The 27,815-nt window shown below is 40.5% G+C and overlaps 1 protein-coding gene across 1 annotated transcript in view; it reads right to left on the bottom strand.

The window, feature by feature from the left end:
* Positions 1 to 19,199: 19,199 nt before the first annotated feature.
* CD109 (CD109 molecule) overlaps positions 19,200 to 27,815 on the bottom strand; it is a 161,596-nt gene continuing 152,980 nt past the window's right edge. The window contains exons 32-33 of the mRNA XM_055135354.1: positions 27,454 to 27,556; positions 19,200 to 22,644 (exon numbers count right to left, since the gene is read on the bottom strand). Coding sequence (XP_054991329.1) covers positions 22,469 to 22,644; positions 27,454 to 27,556 — 279 coding nt within the window. The 3' untranslated portion in view covers positions 19,200 to 22,468. The remainder of the gene's footprint in view (positions 22,645 to 27,453; positions 27,557 to 27,815) is intronic.

Here is a 27,815-nt window from a genome sequence, read left to right as displayed (position 1 = left end):
GATATTAGCCCCCAAATGTTTTAGACTTCATCAGTGAACCCCTTTTCCTCCCCCCAAAGAAGCTTACACTGCTTTTACAAGCACTCCTAATCCTCCAAGTTTATCTTTAATCTTTTCTTTGTGCTTTACCTCTAATTCTGTTAGCTACTAAATTCCCCACCTCAGGCTTGGTTACTTATAAGTTTAAGTCAAACATTCTGCTGACTCTGGACTTTGTAGTGAATTACTTGCTTTTCTCTTTCCCCTATAACTTTTTCACATTTTACTATAGAACAATGTTCTTTGATTGATCACAGAAAAACCATTAATGCTATACTAGTATTTGGGAGTTAAATGACTCTAAAATCTATTTACTCTTGGACATCCATCACAATTACTCAACTCAGGCTTAAGTTACTGCAGTTCCTAAGACCCCAAAAAGCTGGATCCCACTGAGTGATCTCTGGGTGAACCCAGGGCAAGCAGTAAAGCAACCCTGGCTTTGATATGGGGCACTCTAGAAATCATAAAATACAGTCTTGATCTAAGTCGTTATAACCTAAAAGACAGGACCCCACAAAGCAGGAAAAGCTAAACCTGCCTGAGAGCTTAGTCTGGGGTTTACAGTAAAAGCCCAGCCGGCTTAGCCCCCAGAACCCAGAGAACTAAATTTTGGAATCTATATTTCTTACTGTGTTTATCCAAATAACTGCAAATATTAATAAGAAATAAATTTATTATTTAGTATTTACAAGCAGCAAAGGAAAGAAAAAAGCAATGTTTCTCCTGGGTGATTTCTCAAAATAGCCCCTGGGAGACAGAGTGTCTCCTGGAGTTAATCCTCCCACAAGAATTACCTCTATGGAAACGCTTTACCTCTGTAAATGATCAATCACACTAATGTGCAGTTCTGTACCTCGAACCCCTTCAAATTCTGTATAATAGGCTATCATGTTCTGAACTAAACTGTCCATTGACCATCCACTGTCATAGTCCCCTTCTCTTTGTTACTATGGGGAGGCAGCCCAGCCGCGTGATGCCAAAGAACCCCCAGGCCCTCACTTTTCTTCACATCTGGTGTCCTACATGGGCTCACCATTGACAATCACAATAGTACTAGAATAGAGACAAAAATGAAATGAATTTAGAATAGAGAGCCAAGAAGTAAGCACTCATACGTGGCCAAATGATATTTTAGCAAATGTGCCACTGTCATTATTAAACAATAAAAGGAGTTTGGGGTTTCTTAATGGTGCTAATTTCCCCATGAAAATGAATAAAGTCGGACTCTTCTCTTATGCCACACACAAAAATTATCTCAAATGGATCTTAGAAGAAAAACAAAGAGGGAAAAGCTTCATGAACTAAATTTGGTGACTATTTCTTGGATATGGAACAAAAACAGGCAACAAAAATAAAGTAGATAAGATGAGCCATCTCAAAATTTTTAATTTTACATTACTTTCCAAGAGTGTGAAAAGGCAACACATAGTATGAAAGAACATATTTGAAAATCACATATATGATAAGGAATTGATATCAAAAATATGCAACATGGAGGCAGGGGGTTGAAAAAACTAAGATAAGAATGGTGTGTGATGTTCTAGTGTGATGCTAGAACATTGATTGTATAATCTGTCACTGTCACTGTCATCCCATTGCTCGTGGATTTGTTCAAGTGCGCACCAGTAACGTCTCTCATTGTGAGACTTATTAATGTTACTGTTTTTAACCTGATTGTATAACCCAAAAAGCCCTATCATTTAATAATACTGTGAATCACTATGTCTCAAATAGAATTTAAATATGTATACATGTATAACTATGGAGAACTACAATGCAACAACAACAAATTAAAATAGAAACCTGAAAAGAAACTTCTCCAAAAAAGATAAACAAATGGGCAGTTAATGCATAAAAATATTGTCAAAATAATGAGTCATTATGAAAATGTAAACCAAGGCTCTAACATAGTCGCTCTTCACATTCATTTGGATATCTATTACCAAAATAGCAGAAAGTAACAAGTTCTGGCGAATTCAAACATAGAGAAAGTATAACGCTTGGGCATTGCTACTGGGAATGGAAATCAACAAAGCCAATACAGAAAATAATAAGGAAACGTCTCTAAAATTAAGTGCAGAATTCTCATATAATCCAACACACTACTTCTAGGTATATAACCAAAAACCTGAGAGCAAGAATTCAGACATATTTGTATACCAAAGTTCATAGAAGCACATTTCAATAGCTATACTGTAGAAGCAATTCAAGTCCACACAGAGAGATAAATGGATAAAGCAAATGTGATTTATCCATCAGTGAAAGATTTCAGCCTTAAAAGGATGGAAATTCTGATACATGCTACAATATGTATAAATTTTGAAGACATTATAAGTAAAATAGTTTATTCAAAAAGAGCACAGATATTTCTTATTTCATTAACATGAAGTACCTAGAATACTCAAATTCATAGAGACAAATAGGATGGTGATTGTCAGGGCACTGAGCATGGAGTGAAGAGAATGACAAGATGTTTTAGTTTAAGGTGAAAGAATTATGGAGATGAACTTGGCTATAAGAAAGGACAAAACCATGCAATTTGCTATTGTATAGATATATCTAAAGAGTAGCATACTGTGTGAAGTCAGCCTGAAGGAGAGGGACAGACACAACATGATCTCTCTTATATGTGAAATATAAAGAAACATTGGAGGGGAAAAGGCCAAAAACAATGGAGGCCAAGAACAGGTCTTCAGAATTGAGTTTATCATAATGGAGGACATCGGGGAGCAAGGGGCAAAGTTGGTTGGGGGCGTTCTGTGGTGGAAAATATGATGTGGGAACATTGTATGCACATGCATGAAACCTTGTCATTAATGGTATAGTAACTTATAATTCCTAAAATTTAAGGATGAGAATTCTGGAAATAAAAATTAATGTTATCAGGTTGGAGTGATAGCACAGTGGGTAGGGCATTGCCTTGCATGTGACCGACCCGAGTTCGAGTCCCAGCATCCCATATGGTCCCCTAAGCACCGCCAGTGGTAATTCCTGAGTGCAGAGCCAAAAGTGACCCCTGTACATCACCGGGTGTGACCCAAAAAGCAAAAAAAAAAAAAAGTAGTGTTATCAATAGTTATACAACATTGTAAACTGCAGTAATGCAAATGAACTGTATCCTTAAAACAACAAATTCATGCTAAAAATACTTAATCAATAAAAAAAATTGATTTGTACAAATAATTAGCTCAATATACTGCACACAAAGTAGAAGGGTCTTAATTTGTCTTGAGAGTCACAATTTGTCCTAAGGAATAAATTTTTTTTCTTTTTGGGTCACACCTGGAGATGCACAGGGGTTACTCCTGGCTCTGCACTCAGGAATTACTCCTGGCGGTGCTCAGAGGACCATATGGGATGCTGGGGATCGAACCCGGGTCGGCCACGTGCAAGGCAAACGCCCTACCCACTGTGCTATCACTCCAGCCCCTAAGGAATAAATTTTTAAATGCTTAGATCATCCTTGAACCTAGAGTATAGAGAGGACAGATAGGAAAGAAATTGAGGGAGGAAGGAAGACAAGAAAGGGAAGTAATGGGGGAGCAGGAGTCAAGGGCCTTGGTTACACCGTTGATGATATGGGAGAGGGATATAGTTATATATTCAAAGCACAGACTCAACAACTCTAAAAACATGAGATCTAAACTACAACTGGTGGACTCTGAAATGTGTCTATCAAGGTGGAGGTGAGTGTGGGGTGGGGATGGGGGAATGTCAGGAAAGAGTATGGGAACACTGGTGGAGGGAATTTGACACTGGTAGTGGGGTTGGTGCTGGAATATTGTATGCCTAAGACTCAACTATCAATAACTTTGTAAATCATGGTTCTTTAATAATTTTTCTTTAAATTAAGCCATGATGAGGACCTAGAGACTCTGCAATGGAAAGAATCTGCTTTGCCAGCATGAGACCATGAGTTTGAGTCCCAGCATCATTCAAGTATAGCAAGTTTAGTCCTAGCAGTTTTGTTGTCTGGACCCCCGGGGCTGCCACGGTGTACAATCTTCAGTGCAAATCAGTTGTGTATGAGCACCTCAAGCAGAGTGTGAATCTCACAGGCACTGCAGATACAAAAGATGTGTGAACATTGTAGACAGGACAGTGACCCCAGGGAGTACATATGTGAGCGCCACAGTCTGCCCACTCCCTACCCCAGTCAGCACAACAATCAGGATGGGTGCGATCACCCTAATCACACGAGAACAACTTTCCACAAACACTGACTGCATGTGCAAGCACCATAATCATACAGTAAAACACAATGAGCAACACTATCAACTATGTGTGGCCCCCAGTCATTACACAACAACAGCAGCAAAGGAAGGGGTAGAAGGAAAGAAATGATTCAAACACTGAAGAAAATAAAGAAATGTCATGTCTCCTCTCTCCCCTTCGGCTAGCATTTCTTTCTCTCACTGAATTTCTTAAGTCCACCTCCTCTGTTTAAGAAACAATCAAATAAAATTTCTTGGTCTCAGAGATCTGAAAAGAAATCTGCTGGTCCACATCTGCCCAGTAAGCTAGGAAGGCAAAGACGTTCTCACGAACTTGGCTGTTCCCACCCACTAAAGTCACTTGAGGGCTGGAGCAATAGCACAGTGGGTAGTGTGTTTGCCTTGCACGTGGCTGACCCGGGTTCGAATCCCAGCATCCCATCTGGTCCCCTGAGCACCGCCAGGAGTAATTCCTGAGTGCAGAGCCAGGAGTAACCCCTGAGCATCGCTGGGTGTGACCCAAAAAGAAAAAAAAAAACATAAAGTCACTTGAATGAGGGATGAGGAGAAAGGAGGGGGAAAATTCTGGTTATCACCAAACCGGAAATCCCTATGCTCTTGAAAGGCTACTGCTAGATGTCCACTCCAAACCTCCACAGCTAGCTTCTCCATTTTCTCCAAGTTCTTTTTCCTCTCCCTATCTCTCATTTTGTCACCCATTCTCTTCAAGTTTCTCGTACTCCACAAGCTCACTGACTATTTACATGGCTTAAATAAAATGCTCTGCACTGAGAATGAATTTCCTTTCTGCTACCTTCCACCAGGATTCCAGCCTACTCTCTTCAACTCAAAGCAATTCATTTGGCCAATACAATACATTTTAGTTAATACATGGTCTTCCTATCATGACCCTATTTTTATTTTTCAAAAACATTAATAGATATAACTTTTATTTCTCTATTCCACTACAACTGCTTTACAGCAGAAACTTTTTTACACTTCTCAAATCAGGTCATGTGGAAAAAGTGACACTGGAAAGTTAGTTTAGATCCGCTGTGTCCGATAAGCAAGAAAGAATAATTATAGGGCCAAAATTTATCAAATCAAAATTATATGTAATGCAAATTTATTGAAAATTCCCATCATAGTGCTATATAAATTCCATTCTTGGAGTGAAATAATAAAACTTCAAAGAAGTAAAATATGTATTATTGAATTAACTGCAAAAATGGTTTCCATAGAAAAAGAAACTAAAACAATACAAAGCACACAAAGGGTCTGAGCAAATCAATGCCAGATGATGGAGGTTGCGTACTAAAGAAAGAAAAAATGGTACACAGATGGCTCAAGAACAGAACAGAATCAGCAAAATAAAAGTCAGTATCACTGAAACCAAGTCCATACTGCTCCAGTTTCTTTAGGAAAGTTAAATGTCTGAATTATAAAACAACGCAGTGTCCAAACTCGGTGTTTAGAATACGGGTGCTGCCCCGGTGAAGGATACTTGCTCTACATGTATGAAGGCTTTGGTTCAATCCCTGACACTGCAAAAAAAGAAGATAAAAGGAGGAAGAAGAAGAAGAGGAGGAGGTAGAGAAAGAAAAATGACGAAGGAAGAGGAAAACAGCCAGAAAGATAGTAGAGCAAGTGGGGAACTTGCCTTGCAGCAGAAGAGTCTAATCCAAGATTGCACACAAATGTTTCTTAGCCTAAAATATGATTTTAGATTTCTTAAAGTATTAAGAAATCTAGCACTTTTACTTTTTACTTCATTACCATTTTTATTCAAAATGAGGGCAAAGAAGATGAGGAATTAGTCAAGTGCTACCTGAGAGAACTGAACACTGTTGTTGAACAATGGTGAAACAAAGCAATAACTTCGAATGTTAAAAAAGAAAAAATACCACCAGTGCAAATGCTGGCCTGGATTCCATCCCTGGCACCATACATGATCCCCCCACACACTAACCAAAACTGATCCCTGAGCACAGAGTCAAGTGTAAGCCCAGAGAATAGCTTTTGTGTGGCCCCAAAAACAAAATGGAAGGAAGGAAATCATAAGGTTGAATGCAAATGTCACTGTCTTTTAGAAAATACTGAAAATCACTAACAGGCCCTAAGCACCTTACCCTATTCTTTTACTGGGTGAATTAAGGGGCAATACAGGTAAAACTTTTTCTTCAAGTGCAGTTAAGTTCCAATATTTCAATAACTATTAGCTATATCATTTTTAGGTAATTTTAATGAATCAATATGGAATAACAGCAAAGGTGATATAATTCTTGTATGAAATTTTAACATCTCCAGTTTTCACTTTGGATTGCTCTCTCTAAATAAGAGCAACTCCCAAGCATGTGTTCATACCAGAATGTAAGGGATATCGTCTAGATTCACAGGGCTCTTTTTTCACCCACCTTTCGTTCCGAAAGAGACAATAAATGGAGTCTGTCTGTCTGTCTGTCTGCCTCTCTCTCACACACACACACATACACACACACACATACACACACACACACACACACACACACACACACACACACACACACACATACACAGTCAGTCTTCTGAGCCTCCCAGTTATCACATACTCAGAACTGACTGTAGGACACATAAAACCTTACTGTGCCTTCTCTTTCAATCAATGCTTCACACAGGTGTCCTTGAAAGAATTCCACCCTCAATAGGGACTGAAAGTCATGCAAATAATCTAATATTACATAGCACCCTTTGGAGTGGAAGATCATGAACTGGCAGAAAACTTTTGACTCATCTCCTGCTTTCTAGGACCCTGAAACTTCTATCCCATTGCAGAGTAAGACCTGGCCAAGGTTAAGGAAACATCCTATCTGTGGTAGTGCCAGAAAAACTTGAACTCAGGAAACCTGAGTTTTAGTAACAAGCTGTCCTTTGATTATGAGAAATTCAAAATTCAACCTCTCAAAACCAGTTTTTTTTTTGGTTTCCTCATCTGAGAACATTTGTGTGAGGGAGTCCAATTCTGAGTTGGTAATAAACCTAAAAAAGTCTCCTATTTGATCTTTTCAACCTAGTAATCAATTAACATGTGCAGCCATGCTACCTAAGCCACAATAAAGAACATTGAATTTTTTTTATTTATTTTTTTTTTTTAAAGAAATATTTTATTGAACCACCGTGAAAACAAAAAAAATACAAAGCTTTCAGGTTTAAGTCACAGTCAAATACTGATTAAACCACCATCCCTTCACCAGTGCACCCGTTCCACCACCAAAAACCCCAATACACCCCCCTCCCACCCCACCCCCCATCTAAGTAGCTGATGATATTCCCATTATTCTCTCTATATATTGAGTACATTTCATATTTCCATACAGAACTCACTATTGTTGATTGGAAATTTTCCCCAACAATCAGGCCTTCTGAATAAGCATCATCTAATAATTTCTCTTCCTTGGTAAAGGTGAAGATTTTGAGTCCGCGCGGCCGCAATAGCGGCCGCGCGGTTTTGGGTTTCTAATATTTTAGCTCAGTTCACAGTCAAAATGGATGGCTCCAAGAATCTGCTCTGGTGCCAAAATGGGTTAGGAGACCTCAGGATCACAGTCAGTAGGCGGGAGGCTCTGCTTCTCGTGCCGCGGCTCTTGGTTCATCTCTGGGCGGAAGGCGCGCCGGGAACACCTCCCCTCCCAGGATCACCTACAGGCTACGTCACTAAAGAAAGTCCTACCTCCTGGTGTAGGGGTCTTAGAGGGTGGCTCTCACTGCGTGGTTGCTGCCGCTGCCGCCATTTTCGCTCAGAAAAATGGGGTGGAGAGGGAAAAAAATCCCTCCCCGGGCTGCACGAGGTTGTAGTTCAGTTCGCAGTCAAAATGCATGGCTCCAAGAATCTGCTCTGGTGCCAAAATGGGTTAGGAGACCTCAGGATCACAGTCAGTAGGCGGGAGGCTCTGCTTCTCGTGCCGCGGCTCTTGGTTCATCAACATTGAATTTTTTTTAAAATGTCACAGTGGAAGGGATGAGGAATGGTGAAGTGGACTAGAAGTAACATTAGAACATAAGTGGGAGCAGGAAAACATTTACTGAGGAGTTTTGGGCATTATGTTGCTGCTAAGATGGGGTTATGGGATATCACCATCAGTATGTTCATACTACTGTATTGTTTCCTATATGATAAAATAAATGATAGAATAAAATGTCACAAAAATTTTCTTACAGAAAGGAAGGGTAGATACCCTGGATGGGGAGGTAATTCACTACATCAAATCCAATTAATACGCTTTCCTATTAGGGAATTTCTAAACAGTCCTTCCAAGTGAGGAGAGTTTCCTGGATTCTCATAAAACAAGTTTATACAGATAAACTGCTTCATGATGAAAAATAACGTGGGAGTTGGAGCTGTAGAGTGGAGGCAAGTTTTGAGAAACTTGCCAGGCAACCAAATCTCCACTAATAAGTCTACCTTGATTATCGATTTGGTTATATTTGTCCTTCTCTGGGCATGATTATAAAAGGTGCAGCATGGGAGGCAAAATAATATTTGAGGCATAGAGAAAAATAGGTGGGAAAGATATTAATAATGAATGTTTGAGGATTAATGGAATCGATTTGATTCCAAGGAGATTAAAATTCCACAAATTCTAGGTCAAACTTTACTTGCCATAACTTATTCCCTAACCAGAGTAGACTGGGAGAATGGTAGTTTAAAATGACAATAAGCTCTCTTCCTAGACTGTCCAAAGGCTAATTACCACTCAGATTTTTCAAATGATTATTACTTTTATTTAAAAAAAAAAAAACCTCCTAGTCTGGATATTTTTTTACTTTTTTTTTTTTTTTTTTTTTTTTTTTTTGCTTTTTGGGTCACACCCGGCGATGCACAGGGGTCACTCCTGGCTCTGCACTCAGGAATTACCCCTGGCGGTGCTCAGGGGACCATATGGGATGCTGGGATTCGAACCCGGGTCGGCCGCATGCAAGGCAAACGCCCTACCCGCTGTGCTATCGCTCCGGCCCCAGTCTGGATATTTTTTTCTCTAAAAATAGCAAATTACTATATGCCAAAAATAAGAATGCATCTTTAAAAATTATATATATGGTAATCAAAGCAAGAAGAATGGTTTAATAAATTTATTATCTGCACGTATAATAAAGGAGGGAACACCTTCATCCCCTCCCCACTCCTTTTTTCAACACAAAGCTAGAATTTTAAACTAGGAAACAATTAGGGAAAAATTTTTTTGCTCTAATCCTCTTCTGCCCCCTAGTGGCAACAGAAAATTTTTCCAGTCTTATTGAAGCTTGAAATTGCTTCTATTTAATTTGTCACCATGTGGATGGAACTGGAGGCTATCAGTCATGCTAAGTGAAGACTGAAAGAAAGGTACAGACATAGAATGATCTCTCTTATATGTAGAATATAAAGAAACAAAGTGGGGAAAAAACAAATGTCAAAAAAAAACAATTAAACCTGAAAACTGGTCTACAGAATTTAGCTTACTGAGGGCAGGAATGGGTGGGTAGGTAGGAGTGGATCCTGTAAATGGTGGATGGTGGAGTAAAACAAATACGGTGTAGAGGGTGTGTTCGAATGCTGTATGCATGATAGTATTATCATTAAGAGTAAGACAGTGACTAAAGTAAAAGAAGTAGCACTGTAGCACTGTAGCACTGTCATCCCATTGTTCATCGATTTGCTCGAGCAGGTACCAGTAATGTCTCCATTGTGAGACTTGCTGTTACTGTTTTTGGCTCTGCCGTGCGGGCGGGATACTCTCGGTAGCTTGCTGGGCTCTCCGAGAGGGATGGAGGAATCGAACCCAGGTCAACCGTGTGTAAGGCAAATGCCCTACCCACTGTGCTATCACTCCAGTTCCCAAAGTAAAATAAGTAAATAAATAAAAGATATAAACTGCCAATATTTAAGATACATGTGGTGATATTGCTTTGGTAAATGTACACATTATTAAATAATTATCAGACTCATAATATCTCCATAACCTCATGCTACTTGGGGAAGGGGAGGGGAAGGTGGCAGGGGTGAGTAAGGACACTTAAGATCTCCTTTCAGCAAATTTCAAGTACACAATATATAACTATCAGATAAATTCACCATGTTATATAACCTTATATTGCATTAATCTTGAGAACTTACTCATAACTGAAAGGTGGAACCTTTAAAATGGCCCCATCTTTCCCACCCATAGCCCCTAAAAACCACTGTTCTATCCTCTGGTTCTATGAGTTTTCAGTATTTTTACCATTAGAAATTTTTATCTGTAATATTCCTATCCATTCGAGCAAATCGATGAACAACAGGATGACATTGCTACAGTGCTACAGTGCTGATCTTACTCATCATCATCATCATCATCATCATCATCATCATCATCATCATTGTAAAAAACTAAAGCACGCCCAAGGACATGTGCATTCTCGGGCTCTCCAGGCAGCTCTGTCTCACATCCTGCGTTCAGTGCTCTGGAACCGCTGTGTATGGGCTGGATCGGGACGGCTGTTGGCCAAGGACAGGCGAAGGAAGAACGAGGACCAAGCTGGTTGCTGATTAGTTACTATTTATCCAATCTTCCATCTTTCTCATCTACCACACTCCCAGCTCCATGTCCTCTCTCTGGATCTACGACAGCATGGATTCTCCTTCACTAGTCTCTCCCCCTACTTGTCTCTTCCCACCTTGCCCTCTAGGCTACAAACAGCCAGGTAGCAAAATCAACATAAGAAAGCCCTTCCTGAGGGCAGCCTGGTTCAAAGGGAACACTACCTAAGGGCATTTCAAAGCCCTTCCTGACTCTTAAGGTGTTTTTCTCCTTTCCTTTGTTCAAACACTTATTAACATCTTAATACTAGTTATTTTTGGATGGACAGAGCAAGAGATACATTGAAGCTTGCAAGGCAGCTCTCCTGGCAACATCTTGCCACAGACTCAGACTACAGCACTCAGGCCAGATTAATCATTCCTAATCCTAGCAGGATCCAAATCTAGTTATCACTGTTTGGATCATGACAGCGTTTGTCCATGACCAAGCTCTTAACTTATAGTTAAGCATTAGACACTTTGGCCAGGCCCATCTTGATGCCAGGGTAGCACACAACTCACCGCTTGCCCTGAGTCTGTCTCATCCCTCTTCAGGACCCTGCTTTTGGGGGTGCTAGGAAGTAAGGGCAGCTGAGGCTTAGGTCGAGAGAACAGATGCCCAGGAGGAAAATATCATGTAGAGTCAAATGACTCCCAGGTTACAAAAGCATGGCATTTGCTAAGTCTTCCTGTGTCCATACAAAAAGGACATGGCTCTGAATAAACTATGCAAAGGACTCAAGGAGAAGAGAAAAACAATATTTACAAATCAACAGAACACTAAGAAAGAAGCTACAAATAAACACAGAGGAATGGGAGCACTGTGACAGGAGTAACCCAATAAACCTAAACTACCTGAGGCTATGTTATCCTACAATCATCATCATCCCATTGATTGTTGAATTTCTCAAGTGTTCTCAGTGACGTCTCCATTCTTCCTAGTCCTGAGATTTTAGAAGCCTCTCTCTACTCGTCCTTCCAACGATGCCGCATTGGAGGCTCTTTCAGAGTCAGGGGAATGAAACCCAGCTTGTTACTGGTTTTGGTATACTAATACACCATAGGAACCTTGCGAGGCTCTCCCATGTGGGCGGGAAACTCCCAGTAGTTTGCCAGGTTCTCCCAGAGGAGAAGTAGGTTATAAGGGAGCTTGCTTTAAAGTCTCTGGATGCTGGCCATGGATGGGATTACACAGCGCCCTGGGTGTGACCGCCTAGTTACTGGGAAATGGGAAATCTGGGCGGAGGAGGCCCAGTCTCGATCCGAGCAGGCTTGGAGGTCTCAGCCCCAGGTCCCACACACCTGGGTTTTCTCTGCTGGTACTTTCATGCGTGAGACCTGTCCGAACGTGTGGAGAGGGGCCTTGAGCATGGCTGTGGCTAGCTCCAAAGGTCTTCGGCCACCAAGAGCTCTGCTCGGGGCCGGGAAGGAAACTGGAGCCCATCCCCTCCGAGGGGCCCCAGGGAAGACAGCCAGGTGCACGGGCAAGAGACTATCTGCCAATGTTACTAGTACCACTGAAATATTCCTACCAACATAGTATCTCTATATGCCTGTCATAAACCTTAAAATTAACATATTTGACCATTTGATAAAAACTTCATAATGATCTTAATACTTAAGGCAGTAACAAATTAGAACTTTCACATGTCTATTGAATTTGTAACCTAAACTAGAAAACCTCAACCCTACCACTGGTAAAATACAATAAATAACCTTAATACTCCAATCAAAAAATAAGCAATGGATACGATAACCTTTATAAAAAGTGTCAACCACTACTGTTCATCAACATCTACTAAATCGCTCTAGGAACCATGTAACCATCATCCTCTAACAGGGATATTCTAGTTGATTCTTCTTAAGATCAAGCCAACATCTACCACCTAAAATGATTCTGCAATGTGAACCAGCACCTGGCAGCCTTTCAGACTCTGGAGAAAAGCCTCCGAGTCCACAGTGTTTCTTTCACCAGCTTAGCGGCCCACTTCCTTTGATCTTTCATCCTAACTCCTTTATGGCCACTCTGCCCCCGACACACTCCAACTGGCCTATCTTCCCAAACTGTGACATGAGCAACAGGGCACAAAACCTTAAAACTGTCCTAGAATTAATATTTCCTTTGTTGAGAAACTGGAAGATTTTGCTCTCTTGTCACTGACTCATTCTTGAACCTTCAAGTCTTTTTCATGTGTTCTGCCATCAAATGCCTCCCTCATCCTGGACGAATGCAGTTGTCTGATCTTTTAGCTAATTGGGATAACATAAAAGAGAAAAAAAGCCAACTACCAATCAGAATGGAAAATCAGCCAAAGTTCTTTCATCACCCCTCCCCCTGCCCCAGGGATGTGACCTAGCAGGAGAATAGGCGGAAGAGAGAAAGGCTTGACTCACAGCTCATGTGAGATGAAGAGAAAACTGGGAAGGGGGTGTGTGTGTGTGTGTGTGTGTGTGTGTGTGTGTGTGTGTGTGTGTGTGTGTGTGTGTGTGTGTGTGTGTTAGGAGGGTGGGGCAGGAGAGGAGGACCCTAGCACTTGCTGATTTGTGAGAAAGTGATACAAAGAGTGAAGAAGATAGAAACTTCAGAACAGAGAACAGCAATAAAAAAGAATGAGTAGAGGGGCCAGAGTGATAGTACAGCAGGTAGGGCAGTTGCCTTGCACAGGACTCGACCCGAGTTCAATCCCCACATTCCATATGGTCCCCCAAGCACTGCCAAGAGTAATTCTTGAATCAGAGCCAGGAGTAACCCCTTAACATTGCCAGGTGTGATCCAAAAAAACACAAAAAGAAAGAAGAAAAAGGAGGAGGAGGAGGAGAGGAGAAGGAAGAGGAGGAGGAGGAGGAGGAGGAGAGGAGGAAGGCCTAAGTGAGAAATGCCCTTTTGGGAACACCACAGAAATTTGAGAGGTGATATTTTCTTGTATAGCATGATGGGACAATATAACTAGCTCCAAGAGCACATATATGAAAATTGGAATCCTTAAGATTTCTATTTATCACTGGTGGCCTTGAATCTTCTTCAAGGTTCCATCTGTGAATCACCTTAGTGAGCCAATGATCCAAGCAGTAGTAGGAATGCAGAGAATTGTCAACCCTAAGGCCAAGTACACCTCTTGTCCATGGCCAACATTCGAGTCAGTGTCAAAGCAAAGGGACCTCCCAGAGGTAGCAACTCAGCACAAGAAGGCTCCCTTCCCTCGTACCCAACAAAAAGTTCACAAGCTAGAGGCAAAGCCAACCCACTGGTATATAAACAGACACAGTACAGGTTTCTCTTGCTATAAATTAGACAATGCAATGAACCCTTCCCTAAACTGAAATGGTTTAAAGTGAAGGAGTTATCATTTATGTATATAAATAATTAATTTATTTTTAATAATTTAAATATTATTTAATTTTTTTTTGCTTTTTTTGGGTTGCACCCAGCAATGCTCAGGGGCTACTCCTAGCTCCGCACTCAGGAATTACTCCTGGCAGTGCTCGGGAGACCATATGGAATGCTGGGGATAGAACCCAGGTTGGCCACATGCAAGGCAAATGCCCTACCCGCTGTACTGTCGCTCCAGCCCCTAAATATTTAATTTTAAGTTAGCATGTAGGAAGTCTGGGTTTGACTTCGAGCATGCTGGAGGACCCCTGAGCACAGAATCAAGAGTAATTCTCTGAGTATCGCCCCCACACGGGGGAGGAGGATGGGTGGAGAATTGTGCGTTTCCAGATCAAAAACAATCTGTCAAACCTTGTCCAAGTCCTCAGGTAACACTTGCATATAGTCAAAGCAGGAATGATAGAACACACGCATGGCCTGGATAAAAGAAAGCTGACGCGGATACAGCAGTTTCCCTTACCAGAACCAGAAAGACAGGAGTACACAGTTCTCTGCGATGCCATGCAGCTGGACAGTGATGCCCAGTGGTCAGACTGGTGTATGGAGAGAGGATGAGGGTTAACGGTCCTGGTCCCGGCTTCCCGCCCAGGGCAGGCGGAGCGCTGGTCGAAGCTCTTTGCTCTGGGTGGGGTGGCTGGTGCGGAAAGCTTGCAAGGACCTTGCTGGCTTGACTACGCAGAGCTTCACACATTTTCCTATCCGCTTTGCCGTCACCTAAAACATCTTGCAATCTTGTCCCCTAGACCTGGGTTTCTCTTCAAAATGAAACTCAAACTTTCCTGCCATCATTGCCTCCACTGTTCAAGCGGGAGAACCTCAAGAGAGCTTCGGGCACTTCCTGGACAGCTTCACCTTGCGGCCAGCTGCGGCTATTATAGGGAGTTGGATTCTGTTTGCGACACTTGATGCTAAGCACGAATAAGCTCGGGGGAAATCCGTGAATACGCTGGACTGTGGGTTCGTGCTGGGGTCGATGCTCAGAGACTACTCCTGGCTCTGTGCTCAGAGCTCCTCCAGCCATGCTCAAAGGACCATGTGTTGCTGGGGGTCAATCCCAGGCTTCCTACATGCTATGCATGTGCTCAGATCTTTGTGCTATTTCACTAGCACCCTTAAAGTCTTTCTCGGGTTATTCTGACACGTTAGTTCTTTAGTCTGATACTTCAGTTCGATCTTAATTGACAAGTGCATAGAAATCAAGATAAAGCATAGCTGCTCACAGCTTGATGCCCAGACGCTGGAAGTGGTCTGGGGAGGGAGCTTGGTGGGCACCTTCCCAACACAATGCATGCAACACCTCTCTGATGCTGCTTAAAAGGGGAAAACATCAATTACATTTAAAAACTCAAGAAAAGTGTAATTACATTGAAAATTTTTAAGAAAGATTTCTTAATTACATTTTTAAAAATTTTAAAGATGCTCGATATACTTTTACTTTCCACTTACTGTCACTAATTAAAAATCCCCATTGGGTTTCCCTTGATTAAAGAAAATAGGACCAGTAAGTCCTATTTTGGAATTGGAAACTGCAGCTCATGTGGGTGAGAAGAGCCACCAGAGGCCTGCTCAGACCAGACAAGGCACTCATGAGTCTCACCTTAGATGTCCAGGCAGAAGAGTTGAAAAACAGGACAGTAACGGTGGGACCTCCACAGCCACACCAGTAGTGCTTGGGACCTACAAGGGCAACACCCAGTGATAGTGGAGCCTGGGATGTTATGCCGGTCATGAAACTCAAGGTTTCATGAGCGCTGGGCACATGCTCCAGCTCTTTGTGCTATCTCCCTGGCCTAAAAAACTGCAACTTTAATCAAAATGATGTCTAATAAAATCAATTTCCCTATAGGCTAATTGATTTAAACAAGAGTTAATGTAGAACATATTTACTAATTTCAAAAGCGTCACCAGACTTCTAAATAAAAACCAAAATCGCTTCTAGTACTCAACACTGACTTGCTGTCATTGATTTTTCCAGCTCATGTTTTAGTTCAGAGCCTCAGACGGCCCAAACCCATCGCAGCTGCTCAAAGAACAAGGTGGGAACCAACTTTGGCAGGACATCTGCACATCACACACTCCCACACTTGGACAATTCAGACAGACACACTAATGAACCACATGTGCATATCCATGTGGTGTGAGAGGACACCAGAGCACAGGAAAAAGCCATCACATGGTGAGAATATGCAAATTCCACACAATGGAACCAACTGCGAATGAATATTTTTTTCCTTCATTAACTTTAAAATAAAACATAAAATGAAAATAAAAGGGTATAATGTTGGAACATGGTGTGCCTGAAACCCTGTCTTCAACAGTGTTTTAAGTTAATATGAGCAGGTGAAAGTACTGAAATCCTTACCTTGTTCCTGATTGTCGCTGGAGAACCAGGCTCAGACAGCACTCAGCACTACCATCAGCCCAAAGAAGATAAATAGTATAGAATCAAGGACAGAAAATGTCCTGCTTTAGTAAGAAAATCAGGGGACCTTTGGCAGAATGAGGACTCCAGAAAACACAGCTTCTCTCAGGCACAGAGACAGAGATGACAATGGTGGTAGAGAGTGTTTGGAAAACATAATGTGAAGTGTTTGCAACCCCTTAGGTAGAGAAAAAACTACGGGACCACCAGGTGCAACTGTTTGGAGTAAGTCATGTTGTCTATTGGTCTTCACTTGCTATATAACATATTACCACAAACGTGAGTTGTTTCAAAACAATGTATTTATTATCTCCCATTTTCTGTAGTGCAGGAGTCTGGGCACTTACCTGGCTTCTCTGTTCAGAGTCTCATAGGATGATACTGATGCCATCTTCTGAGGTTGCAGGTTGCCGGAGACTACTTTGTGGGCAAATCTTAGTTCTTAAACTCTAGGAGTATCATTTACTTGCTGGCTATTGGGTGGAGGCTGTTGGCTAGAGGACTCTGGGCCGCCCAACATGGGCACCCCAGATCATGGCAGCATAGATCTTCAGAGCCGTCATCATCATCATCATCATCATCATCATCATCATCATCCCATTGATCGTCTAATTTCTCGAGCAGTCGCAGTAACGTCTCCATTCATCCTAGCCCTGAGATTTTAGAAGCCTCTCTCTACTCGTCCTTCCCAAAGATGCTGCATTAGAGGCTCTTTCAGGGTCAGGGAATGAGACACAGCTTGTTACTGGTTTTGGCATATGAATGCACCATGGGGAATTTGTGAGGCTCTCCCATGTGGGCAGGAAACTCCCAGTAGCTTGCCACCAGTTTCTCCCAGAATGAGAAGTAGACTATAAAATATCGCTCGGTTCTGGGAGCTTGCTTTTAAGTCTCTGGTTGTTGGCCATTGATGGGATTACACAGTGCTGGGGGTAGTCCCTGGGTGTTACTGCCTAGCTACTGGAAAATGGGAAATTGGGCCCAGTCCCGATCTGAACAGGCTCTTCAGAGCCATACACTTCAGAGTCATAAAGTGTATGAAAGAGTCCAGCAGAAGGGATTCTTTGTACATTGTCACATTTGACAAGCAAGTCTTAGGTTGTGCCCTTTCTTGGGAAGATGATCCACAAAGGTGTAAAAACCACAACATATTCCAGAGGTTTCCCAAGAAAAATGATTATAAGAATTATCTGGAAAATTAACTATTAATATTAATAACCTAATCCTGCACAGACTAAGGATTTCTATAAATAAAAATCAAGACATGTTTGTTAAATCAAATTTTTTAGGCGAATCAGATGACCAAGCAAGTTTGGAAAGTGCCATTATATACTGTATCACTGTGTCACTGTCATCCCATTGCTCATCGATTTACTTAAGTGGGCACCATAATGTCTCCATTGTGAGACTTCTTGTTACTGTTTTTGGCATATTGAATACACCATGGGTAGCTTGCCAGGCTGCGCCATGCAGAAGAGATACTCTCGGTAGCTTGCTGGGCGCTCCCAGAGGGGCGGAGGAATAGACACTTTCAAAAAACAAATTACAGGTATCTTTTGCAAATTAGGTTTTCAAGAGTTGAGATAGACTTGTTAGTCTGTTCAATCATTCTAGTGACTCCTTTGTTTTGTGAAAATGACAATCACATTAAGTTCATCAACAAGACTAGGTGATCTGGAAATGACTTAGGTAGAGTTTTTCAACATAGACTCTACTGGTATTTTGGTCTAGATAATTCTTGTATGTAGAGAGCTGTCGTGTACACTGCAGACTATTTTACAGCATCTCCAATATTTGCCAATACCATCCTCTCCAGATCTGACTATGAAACTGTCTCCAGACATTGCCATGTGTCACTGGATTCAAAATTATGACTAATTCAGACCCACCATACTGTTGTCAGCATTTCATAGACACGTGGAAAATCCACAGTAGGAGAATGCGTTTAGTTTGAAAAAAAAAAAAAGTGGGCCAGAGAGATAGTACAGGGGTTCAGGCACTTGTTTTACATACTGTGAACCTGACACTGCATTTGGTTCCCAAGCACTGCCAAGAGTAACTCGAGCACAGAGGCAGGAGTAAGCCCTGAGCACCACTGGGTATGACCCCAAAACCAAATAATACACAAATAAACAATGTTTGAAACACTGGGTTGGAACCAAAGAAAGGATAGAATATTTACACTGTGTGCAATAATTCATGTCTCTACCCTCCCATGTATACCCACCATGCATTCTAAATCTCTAACTTCCAGAAGTTGAGTGAGTCTTCACCTCCTATTTTCTTTTTATATATCACTTACTTTTCCATGAACTGCACTGTAGATGCTAAAGCAAAGAATGTGGAGGGAGGTGATGGGAGCTGGAATTAACTTTCTTCCACCTCATGCATATCAAAAACTCCTTTAACATAACGCCTACTAAAAACTATTCTCAAACACCTCAGTGCTCATCATTACGTTAATTTGGTTTAAGGAGACATGCTATACATACACTTTAAACTGAAGTAAAATAGCACTAACAATAACATTAACAATAAATAGATGGAATTTTAATTTTCATTAATAAGTTTTATTGATAAACCATGATTTCCTTTGAACTACAAAATAAAGTACAATTAACAACAAACATTTATTTTCAAATTTTAAGTGCAGTATCACCTTAACACATAATGCTTTAATTTTGTCATTTTATCATTTTATTTCATTTTATTTCAACAGTATTCTTACATGCAACAGAGTTTACCAAAATAGAAGATTTATGAATACAATTTTATAAATTGTTCTAATATACATAAGAAATTGATTCTGCTACATCAGCTGCACTCTACTAAAATTCCAAAACATAAAGTCTTGAAGGGTCAAAAAAGACTCATACTCCATTGACATCACCAAAGATAAATCCCAAGCATCTAAAAATGAAATATAAAACTAACTTCTACCACTGATTCAATACAATTGTGACTTCATGAGAACATGAAGATAAAATTAATCTTTAAAGAGTAGTAACACATATATCAATATCATCCCCATTACAGAGATACACACCAATGTATAAAAGCCATTAGAAGCCAGAAAATTAGAAATAATTTATCAAATAGGAATCCTTGATCACAATCACTGAAATGAAAATGACATTTTATGGAATGTGAGACATGACATTGTCTTTTTGAAGCACAATTGAAAACACAAATGAAAACACAACTATCTAGAAGCAGATTTGAAACAAACCTCCAACTCTAATAACATATTTCATTTTAAATGCATGTTTATAAACTGATGACTTAATAAATTTATTAAATTGAAAAAAGTATGCTTACTACTGTTTCTTGAATAAAACGGAAAAAGAATTCTCTATTTAATCTAGTGATCAAAATAATTGCACTTCAAATTACTCCTAAGGAAATTCAAAATACCTCTGTCCTAAAATTTCATATGAACATATATATAAAACACTTGAATTAATGACAGAACAGTAAGTTTTCTGAGGTGTTGTGTTATACTGGAATCTGAAAACAAAGAAAAATTAGTAGATAGACTTCTAATGGAAGCCTCTACTCAGAGTAGAAAAGATTCTGAAGCTTCTCCAAGAGCTAGTGCACTTACTCTGCCTCAAATTTGCAACATGCAAAAAAACTGATGTACCCCAAGATATATACCAGGTAGTACAATAGGCCATGGTAACAGCTCGGCAAACTCACAACTTTCTTCATGCTAGAAAAGCCAGAGAGGTATTTATAACACATTTTTGTAGAAATTAATATAAGATACTCGAATCAATTTTAAGATTATTACTAAGAATCCCAGTTTATATACCAGCAGGTTAATAAGTCGGCTTTGTTGAAAATGATGAAGAAAAAACATAGCTCCAAACGTTTTAAATACCTAGTACAGAAGTGTTGAAAGCAGCTATTGAATATTTTCAAAATAAAGGTAATTAGTATATTGCCAGAATATACATAGGGCCAAAGAGTTAGTATAGTGGATAAGGTTCTTGCCTTTCACGAGGCAACCCGTATGTTTCCCCAAGGCTGCCAGGAATGATCCCTAAGTCCAGAGCCAAAAGTAAGCCCAGATAAAACCAGGTGTGCCCCCCTTCAAAAATGAATGAGAGTAAAGAAAATGACATTGTTTACAATTTTGAAAATTTAGGACTGCTACTGCATATGTAAATAACAAAATGTTAGAAAACAGATGTATATCTGGCAGAATGTTTCACAGATTAAAATGCAACATAAACACTAAATCAAAGGCACTAATCTTAAAATATCTGGAAAGGCGTAAAATGGAACCATATAGTAAAAGGAAGCATTTCATTGACAAGACATATTTTAATGTGCTTTAAATATGTTACATGCTTTATTTTGATAGATTCATTTTTATACAGTTAGAGATATTATAATGCAGTCTTTTTGGAATCCACAGCAATTATTTTTCTGATGTCCACTTGAGAGCTAGACCATGGAGTTAAGAAGCAAGATTTAACCATTTCTTCTTAGGTTTAGTAAGAGAGCTTTAGTTTTTTGTTTGGGTTTTTTTTCTTTTGGTATATATCTGAAATTTTTTAATACATTTTAAAGGAAGAAATAAAAGAATGGAGAGAATTTTTTAAAAGAGAAAGAAAAGAGAGAAAGTGAATTTTTCCTTAAAATTGACACCCAGGGGTCAGAGCGATAGTATAGTGGGTAGGATATTTGCCTTGCATGTGGCCTACCCAGGTTTGATGCCCAGCATCACATGTGCTTCCTTGAGCACCACCAGGAGTAATTCCTGAGTGCAGAGCTAAGAGTAACCCCTGAGCATTGCCAGATATAACCCAAAACCAAATAATAATAACAATAATAAAATAAAATTGACACCCAGACAAATGAATAACAGTCTTCTGAATACAAATGCTCAATGACTCAGATGCTCAAAATTCAAGAATCTTCTGAATAACTGAGAGCAAGCATTCCATGTCACCAGGTAGCTGATAGTCTGATGCCCAAACTCCATTCCTTAGAAGAGTTTCTATCAGATCCTGGGCAAAGCCCTGAATACTTTAGATTAACAGAACTGTTAACACTCTGATCCCATCAAACCCCAACCTCTTTCTCAGGCCCCATTTTGGTTCAGGATGAGACTCTCAAGCAGGAGGTCACATGCTTTTCATGTTCAAAGCCCTGAGTTCAATTACAGCATTGCACCAGGTGGTATGGCCTCTACAGTTTAAAAAAATATTTTTTGTTAAATTTATTAAACCACCATTTGGGGTTTTTTTTTTCACTGCCTGCATCCTAGAAAGAAAAAAAAAACTAATATTTGATTTCTAAAAAAAGATCAACAGTGATATTGAGGCCCTGTGAGCTGTAGGGAAAAGTGCAGATACGCAAAGAGAAGGGAACAAGCTCTTTCTTCCAGTTGTTTTCTCTGGAGTCCCAGGAAATTCATCTTGAATACTACAACCAACACCAGTGCAAAATGTTTAAGAAAGTAGGTTCATGTCTTCTAAAAAGCAAAGAGAATAGCTAATCTAAAAACCCCAAACAGAAACATCTATTCTGGAGAAAACAAACACTCCCCACCTCACCCACCGCAGTCCTAAAACATGTTAAGAGGCGGGGACAAGGCAGACAACCGCAATCATTCTGTCATTCATTCTGTGTAGTTTTGTCTCACCCAGAGTCCAGACATACTAGGACACAGGGTACACCCTCTTTGCACTCCCGCTATCCTATAAACCCAGAAAGGGAAAAAGAGTGGCCTCTCAAAATAGATGCAATCTTTGATTATAAAAATGAGACAGTCACATGTGACTTCTAAATGTTACAACAGGTCCTTAAAAAGTCCATCACAGCCAATAATGCGAAGAGAGTAGAAGCATGGAGGGCAAAACAAAAAGGATCAAGGAAGGAGAGAAGGTGGCCAACGCTCTGTTCTCACAGGAAAGGCAGCCGGGAGCGTCTCCACAGAGGTCGCAGGAGGACAGCTGCACTTCGGAGTTGTAACTTCTCACGGCTTGTCTCCCTGTTCAGAGAGGTAGGCATCAGTTTCCATGCCTTTATTTAGAAACATTCACTTTGCCAACAGTTAAGAGCATTTAAATACGCTTTTCTGTTTTTTCCATTCTTCACCTAATTTTATTGTCCTTTATATAAAAAAAAAAGCTGAAATTCCCCAAAAGGGGTCAACATTGCTAACCAAATCCAAGAGAGAAACAATGCTTTCATCCCAGACAATTTCCCACCACAATGGGCCAGCATGAAAGAGAAGGGCTGAGTCACAATCACAGACACAACCCTCCTCCTGCTGAAACAGGAGAGACTGAAAAGGGAATATTCTCAAAACTCCCAAGAGTTCGTGTAGGGGGACATTCAGATAAATTGTTTTTTGTCTGTTTGTTTTGAGGTCATACCCAGCTATGCTCAGAGCCTACTCCTGGCTCTGTGTTAAGGAACTCTATAAGATGCCGGGATCAACCCGGTTGGCTGCATGCAAGGCAAGCACCTTAACCTCTCTACTATCTTTGGTCCTTAGAAAAGATCTACTAGAACTACTGAAAAAAAAGAGATTTACCTTGAGTTTTATATAAAAAATATGGAAGCAGTCTGCCTATGCAATACCTTGTCTTCCTGCTTCAAAATGTTGAGCATATAGTCATTAGGAAACTCAGTTGGCAGCCTGGAGTGATAGTATGCCAGGTAAGGCACTTGTCTTGCCAGCTACCAGCTGGGATGTGACCAAAATTAATAACAAAACAAAACGTAACTTTCCGTTCGTGTAAGTTTTATAGCTCAAGTTAATATATCCCCCCAAATTAGGACATATAAATGATTTTTATTTTTTACCTTCTCTGAGATTTTTTCCCATTTCTTTGTGACTTTTTAAAATATTTAATATTACAAACATTTTTTAATTTTAGGGCACTTAAAATATCACTCTCACTGTCATCCCGTTGCTCATCGATTTGCTCGAGCAGGCACCAGTAACTTCTCCATTGTGAGACTTATTTGTTACTGTTTTTTGGCATGTTGAATACATATTGGAATCATTTTTATTATCCAAATCAACTTCATCTTGGGTTAGTCTTTTGTTTAGGGCAGAGGGGTTTGCTTGTTTGTTTGTTTGTTTGTTTGTTTGGAGGCTACTCCCACCAATGTTCAGGGTCTACTCCAGGGTCTACATTCATGAATCGTTCCTGGCCATGTTTGGGGAACAATATGGGATGCTGGGGGATTAAACCAGGGTCAGCCATGTGCTAGGCAAGTGCCCAACCTACTGTACTATCACTCCAGCTCCCTATCTTACAAGTTTTTAATGGGGCCCCTTTAAAATTAAGTTACTTTTCCACCAAAAAAAAATGTATACACTGAATCTTGTTTCCTAAATGTTTAGAATATTCCTTACAGACCTCAAACAGCTGTAAACTTTTATAACTAAGATAAACAACAATGTTAGATAACTAGATACTATCTTTGAGTCTCCAGAGTGAATCCTATTCTTCACTAAGAAAAAATAAGATGCTACAAAAGCTTTTTTCATAAAACATCCCGTAAGAATATGAGCAGGGCAGGAGCAATAGCACATGGGGTAGGGCATTTGCCTTGCATGCGGCCGGCCCGGGTTCGATTCCCAGCATCCTATATGGTCCCCTGAGCACCGCCAGGAGTAATTCCTGAGTGCAGAGCCAGGACTAATCCCTGAGCATCGCCGGCTATGACCCAAAAATAAAAAAAATTTAAAAAAAGAATATGAGCAGAGGCTTTTCCCAATTCCAATAGGATCAAAAGAAGGGATGAAATATTTTCTTAATTCAAGAGAGAAATGGTTCTATATACCTTAGTCATACATCAATATCCAACCAAGCACTGCCAACAATGTCGGAAAGTTAATTTTGAAGCTTTTTTTTAAAGTACTGTTAGCTTTGCTGACATTAATGTACAAAGTTACTATACCGCAGGACCACCAATGTGCCCAAGACCCCCTCCACTACTGTTCCCATGTCTGCAACTACCTACACCACATAAAAATGATGAGATAAAGAGAGAGAGAGAGAGAGAGAGAGAGAGAGAGAGAGAAGGAAAGTGCCTGCATAGAAATAGGTTGGGGGAAGGGTGGCAGGAGGGAAACTGGGGACAATGGTGGTGGGAAATGCACACTGGTGTATTTCCCTGGGAAATGCACACTGGGATGGTGTTGGAACACACTATGACTAAAACCTGACCATGAACAGCTTTGTAACTCTGTGTCTCACAATGATTCAATCACTGTCACCGTCATCCCATTGCTCATCGATTTGTTCGAGCAGGCACCAGTAACGTCTCTCATTGAGAGACTTATTGTTACTGTTTTTGGCATATGCTAATGATTCAGTAATTTTAAAAAATTAATGAATCAATTTTTTTAAATGACTCTCTAAGCACCCTGGTTATTCTGATCCCCAGACCTCTGGACGCAGGCTGACTCACTTCCTCAGCCTGGAGAGTAAACTCGTGCAAAAAAATCACACTAGGGCAGAATAAAAAGCAGTCCTAGTTAACTTGGGTGATGTCCAAACCAGATCTTTACTTTCACATCCTACATTTCTAGCTTTTATAAAGAGGTTACCAGTAAAATTGAAGCTGTTATTTTCCACCCTATGTTTTCTTAACATACCAAACATAAACTATAAGTTATACTATATGGGTTTTAGCACAATGGACTCTCAATATAGAAAGAGTAAACCCACTAACACAGTCCGTGTAAAACCAACTAAGGGCTGTTCACATTCTCTCCTGTAAAACTACCATTTTAAAGCAGGAGGATGATGGGTGCTGGGACTAGAAACAGAACTTGGACAGGCAACATAACTAGACCCTCTGTGACATTTTTCCTTTACAAATATTACACATGTAATACATGTGTTTGCACATTAAACACTTAAAATACTATAAATAAAAACGTCACTTTTCACTCTTACATGCTTAGTGCTATCAAGTGACCCTGATAAATTTGCAATTATCTTCACTTAAATGGAAAGTGACAGGGTCTCAGACATATTGGTGCTACAGAGATGAGATAACTGTATACACTGAAACTATAAGTGCCAGGGCTAGAGCAGTAGTACAGCAGGTAGAGCATTTTCCTTGCACGTGGCCAACCCGGGTTCAATCCTGGGCATCCCATATGGTCCCTCAAGTATCACCAGGAGTAATTCCTGAGCGCAGAGCCAGGAGTAACCCCTGAGCATCACTGGGTGTGACCCAAAATAGCAAAATAAATAAATAAATAATAAATAAAAAACCATAAGTGCCAGTATTATTTTAAACACGTGATCCCGCCCACATGGCAGAGCCTGGCAAGCTACCTGTGGCGTATTCCATATGTCAAAAATAGTAACAACAGTCTCACAATGGAGATGTTACTGGTGCCCGCTTAAGCAAATCGATGAACAATGGGACGATAGTGCTACACTGCAGTGCTACAGAACCAAACTATAATAATGTTTTCTTAATTTTTTTTGGTTTGGGGGCTACACCAGGTTATGTACTCCTGGCTCTGTGCTCAGGGCTCACTCCTGCAGGGACTGAAGTGCCAGGGATTGAACCCAAGATGGCAGCATGCAAGGCAAGGGATCCTACCTGCTATACTATTTCCCTGGATCCCAATATTAATTTTTTAATGAATCTACTTTTTATTAGACGGTTCCTCGGAGGGGGCAGATTGAGTTTCCCTCCCCACCCTGTGCAGAGCCCCAGCAGTTGAAGACCTCCAAAACCCAGCCACAGCCATGCTCAAAGTCACTCTCCACACGTTTGGACGAGCCTCATGCATGAAGGAACTGGCAGAGGAACACAGGTGTGTGGGACCCGGGGCTGAGATCTCCAAGCCTGCTTGGATCGGGACTGGGCCTCTTCTGCCCAGATCCTCCATTTTCCAGTAGCTAGGCGGTCACACCCAGAAACTGCCCCCAGCGCCGTGTAATCCCATCAACGGCTAATATCCAGGGACTATAAAACCAAGCTATCTCGGGCACGCAACATCTGATAGCCTAGTTCTCCCTCTTGGAGAACCTGGCAAGCTACCAAGAGTTTACTGCCCTCGCTGGGGAGAGCTTGGCAAGCTCCCTGTGGCATATTCATATGCCAAATACAGTAACAATGATGGGTCTCATTCCCCTGACCCTGAAGAGCCTCTAATGCGACACCATTGGGAAGCACAAGTAAAGAGAGGCTGCTAAAATCTCAGGGCTAGGATGAATGGATATGTTACTGGGCCCGCTCAAGCAAATTGATGATAAACGGGATGACAGTGATACAGGGATACAGTGAATGAATCTACTAAGAGGCAAGTGAGGGTGGTAGGGAAACTTGGGACACTGGTGAAGAGATGCTGACAATTGGTTTGGAGTTGGAAGGCTGTATGCCTGAAATTTTATTATTAACACCATCATAAATTACTGAACCTAAATAAAAGTATTTATAAATGAAATTATTTCTAAACAATAGTACATGGGGACCTTACAAGGGTCTCATTCCCCTGACCCTGAAAGAGCCTCCAGTAAGGCATTGTTGGAAGGACGAGTAGAGAGAGGCTTCTAAAATCTCAGGGCTTGGATGAATGGAGACATTACTGAGACCAATCGAGAAATTCGATGATCAATGGGATCATGATGATGATGATGATGATGAATAATACATAAATAAGTGGAAAATTCCCCCCTGCATCTAAACCACATGACTCTCCTCAAAGGCTGAAAATAATACAATCTAATCAGTGACCATTCTGAACAAGTGAAGGAAGAAAGAAAAGTCTAACCCAAATTTTAGAGTATTAGAAGCTCCAGAACACACTTACTTGGCTCATAGTAATCTACAATGGACACAGAAGCATCTTGTATATTTGAAACTTTAAAGTTTCTCACAGCAGGAATATCAACACAAAACTGGGTTTCATTTACCTTAAAAAAACAAAAACAAAAAACTCTTAAATGGATGACAGACTACATGTTCATGATAAACCAAAAAATTTGCTTTTCTTTTCTTTTTTTTTAAAAAAACTTACTTTTATTTAATGTTGACTCAGAATCCCAATGTCCTCTATAAACTTTGTTTTTAGTTAAAGGACCCCAATTTCTTAACAATATCCAATATCCATTAAAATGTGTGTGTGTATAGAATATACAACAGTAGTTGGGGGGGGGGGGTTGGTTGTTTTTT

This window comes from Sorex araneus, chromosome 4 (assembly GCF_027595985.1).
Source record: "Sorex araneus isolate mSorAra2 chromosome 4, mSorAra2.pri, whole genome shotgun sequence".
NCBI classification, from domain to species: Eukaryota; Metazoa; Chordata; class Mammalia; order Eulipotyphla; family Soricidae; genus Sorex; species Sorex araneus.
Note: the sequence above shows the minus strand (reverse complement) of the source record. Positions and strands in the feature narration are given on the sequence as shown.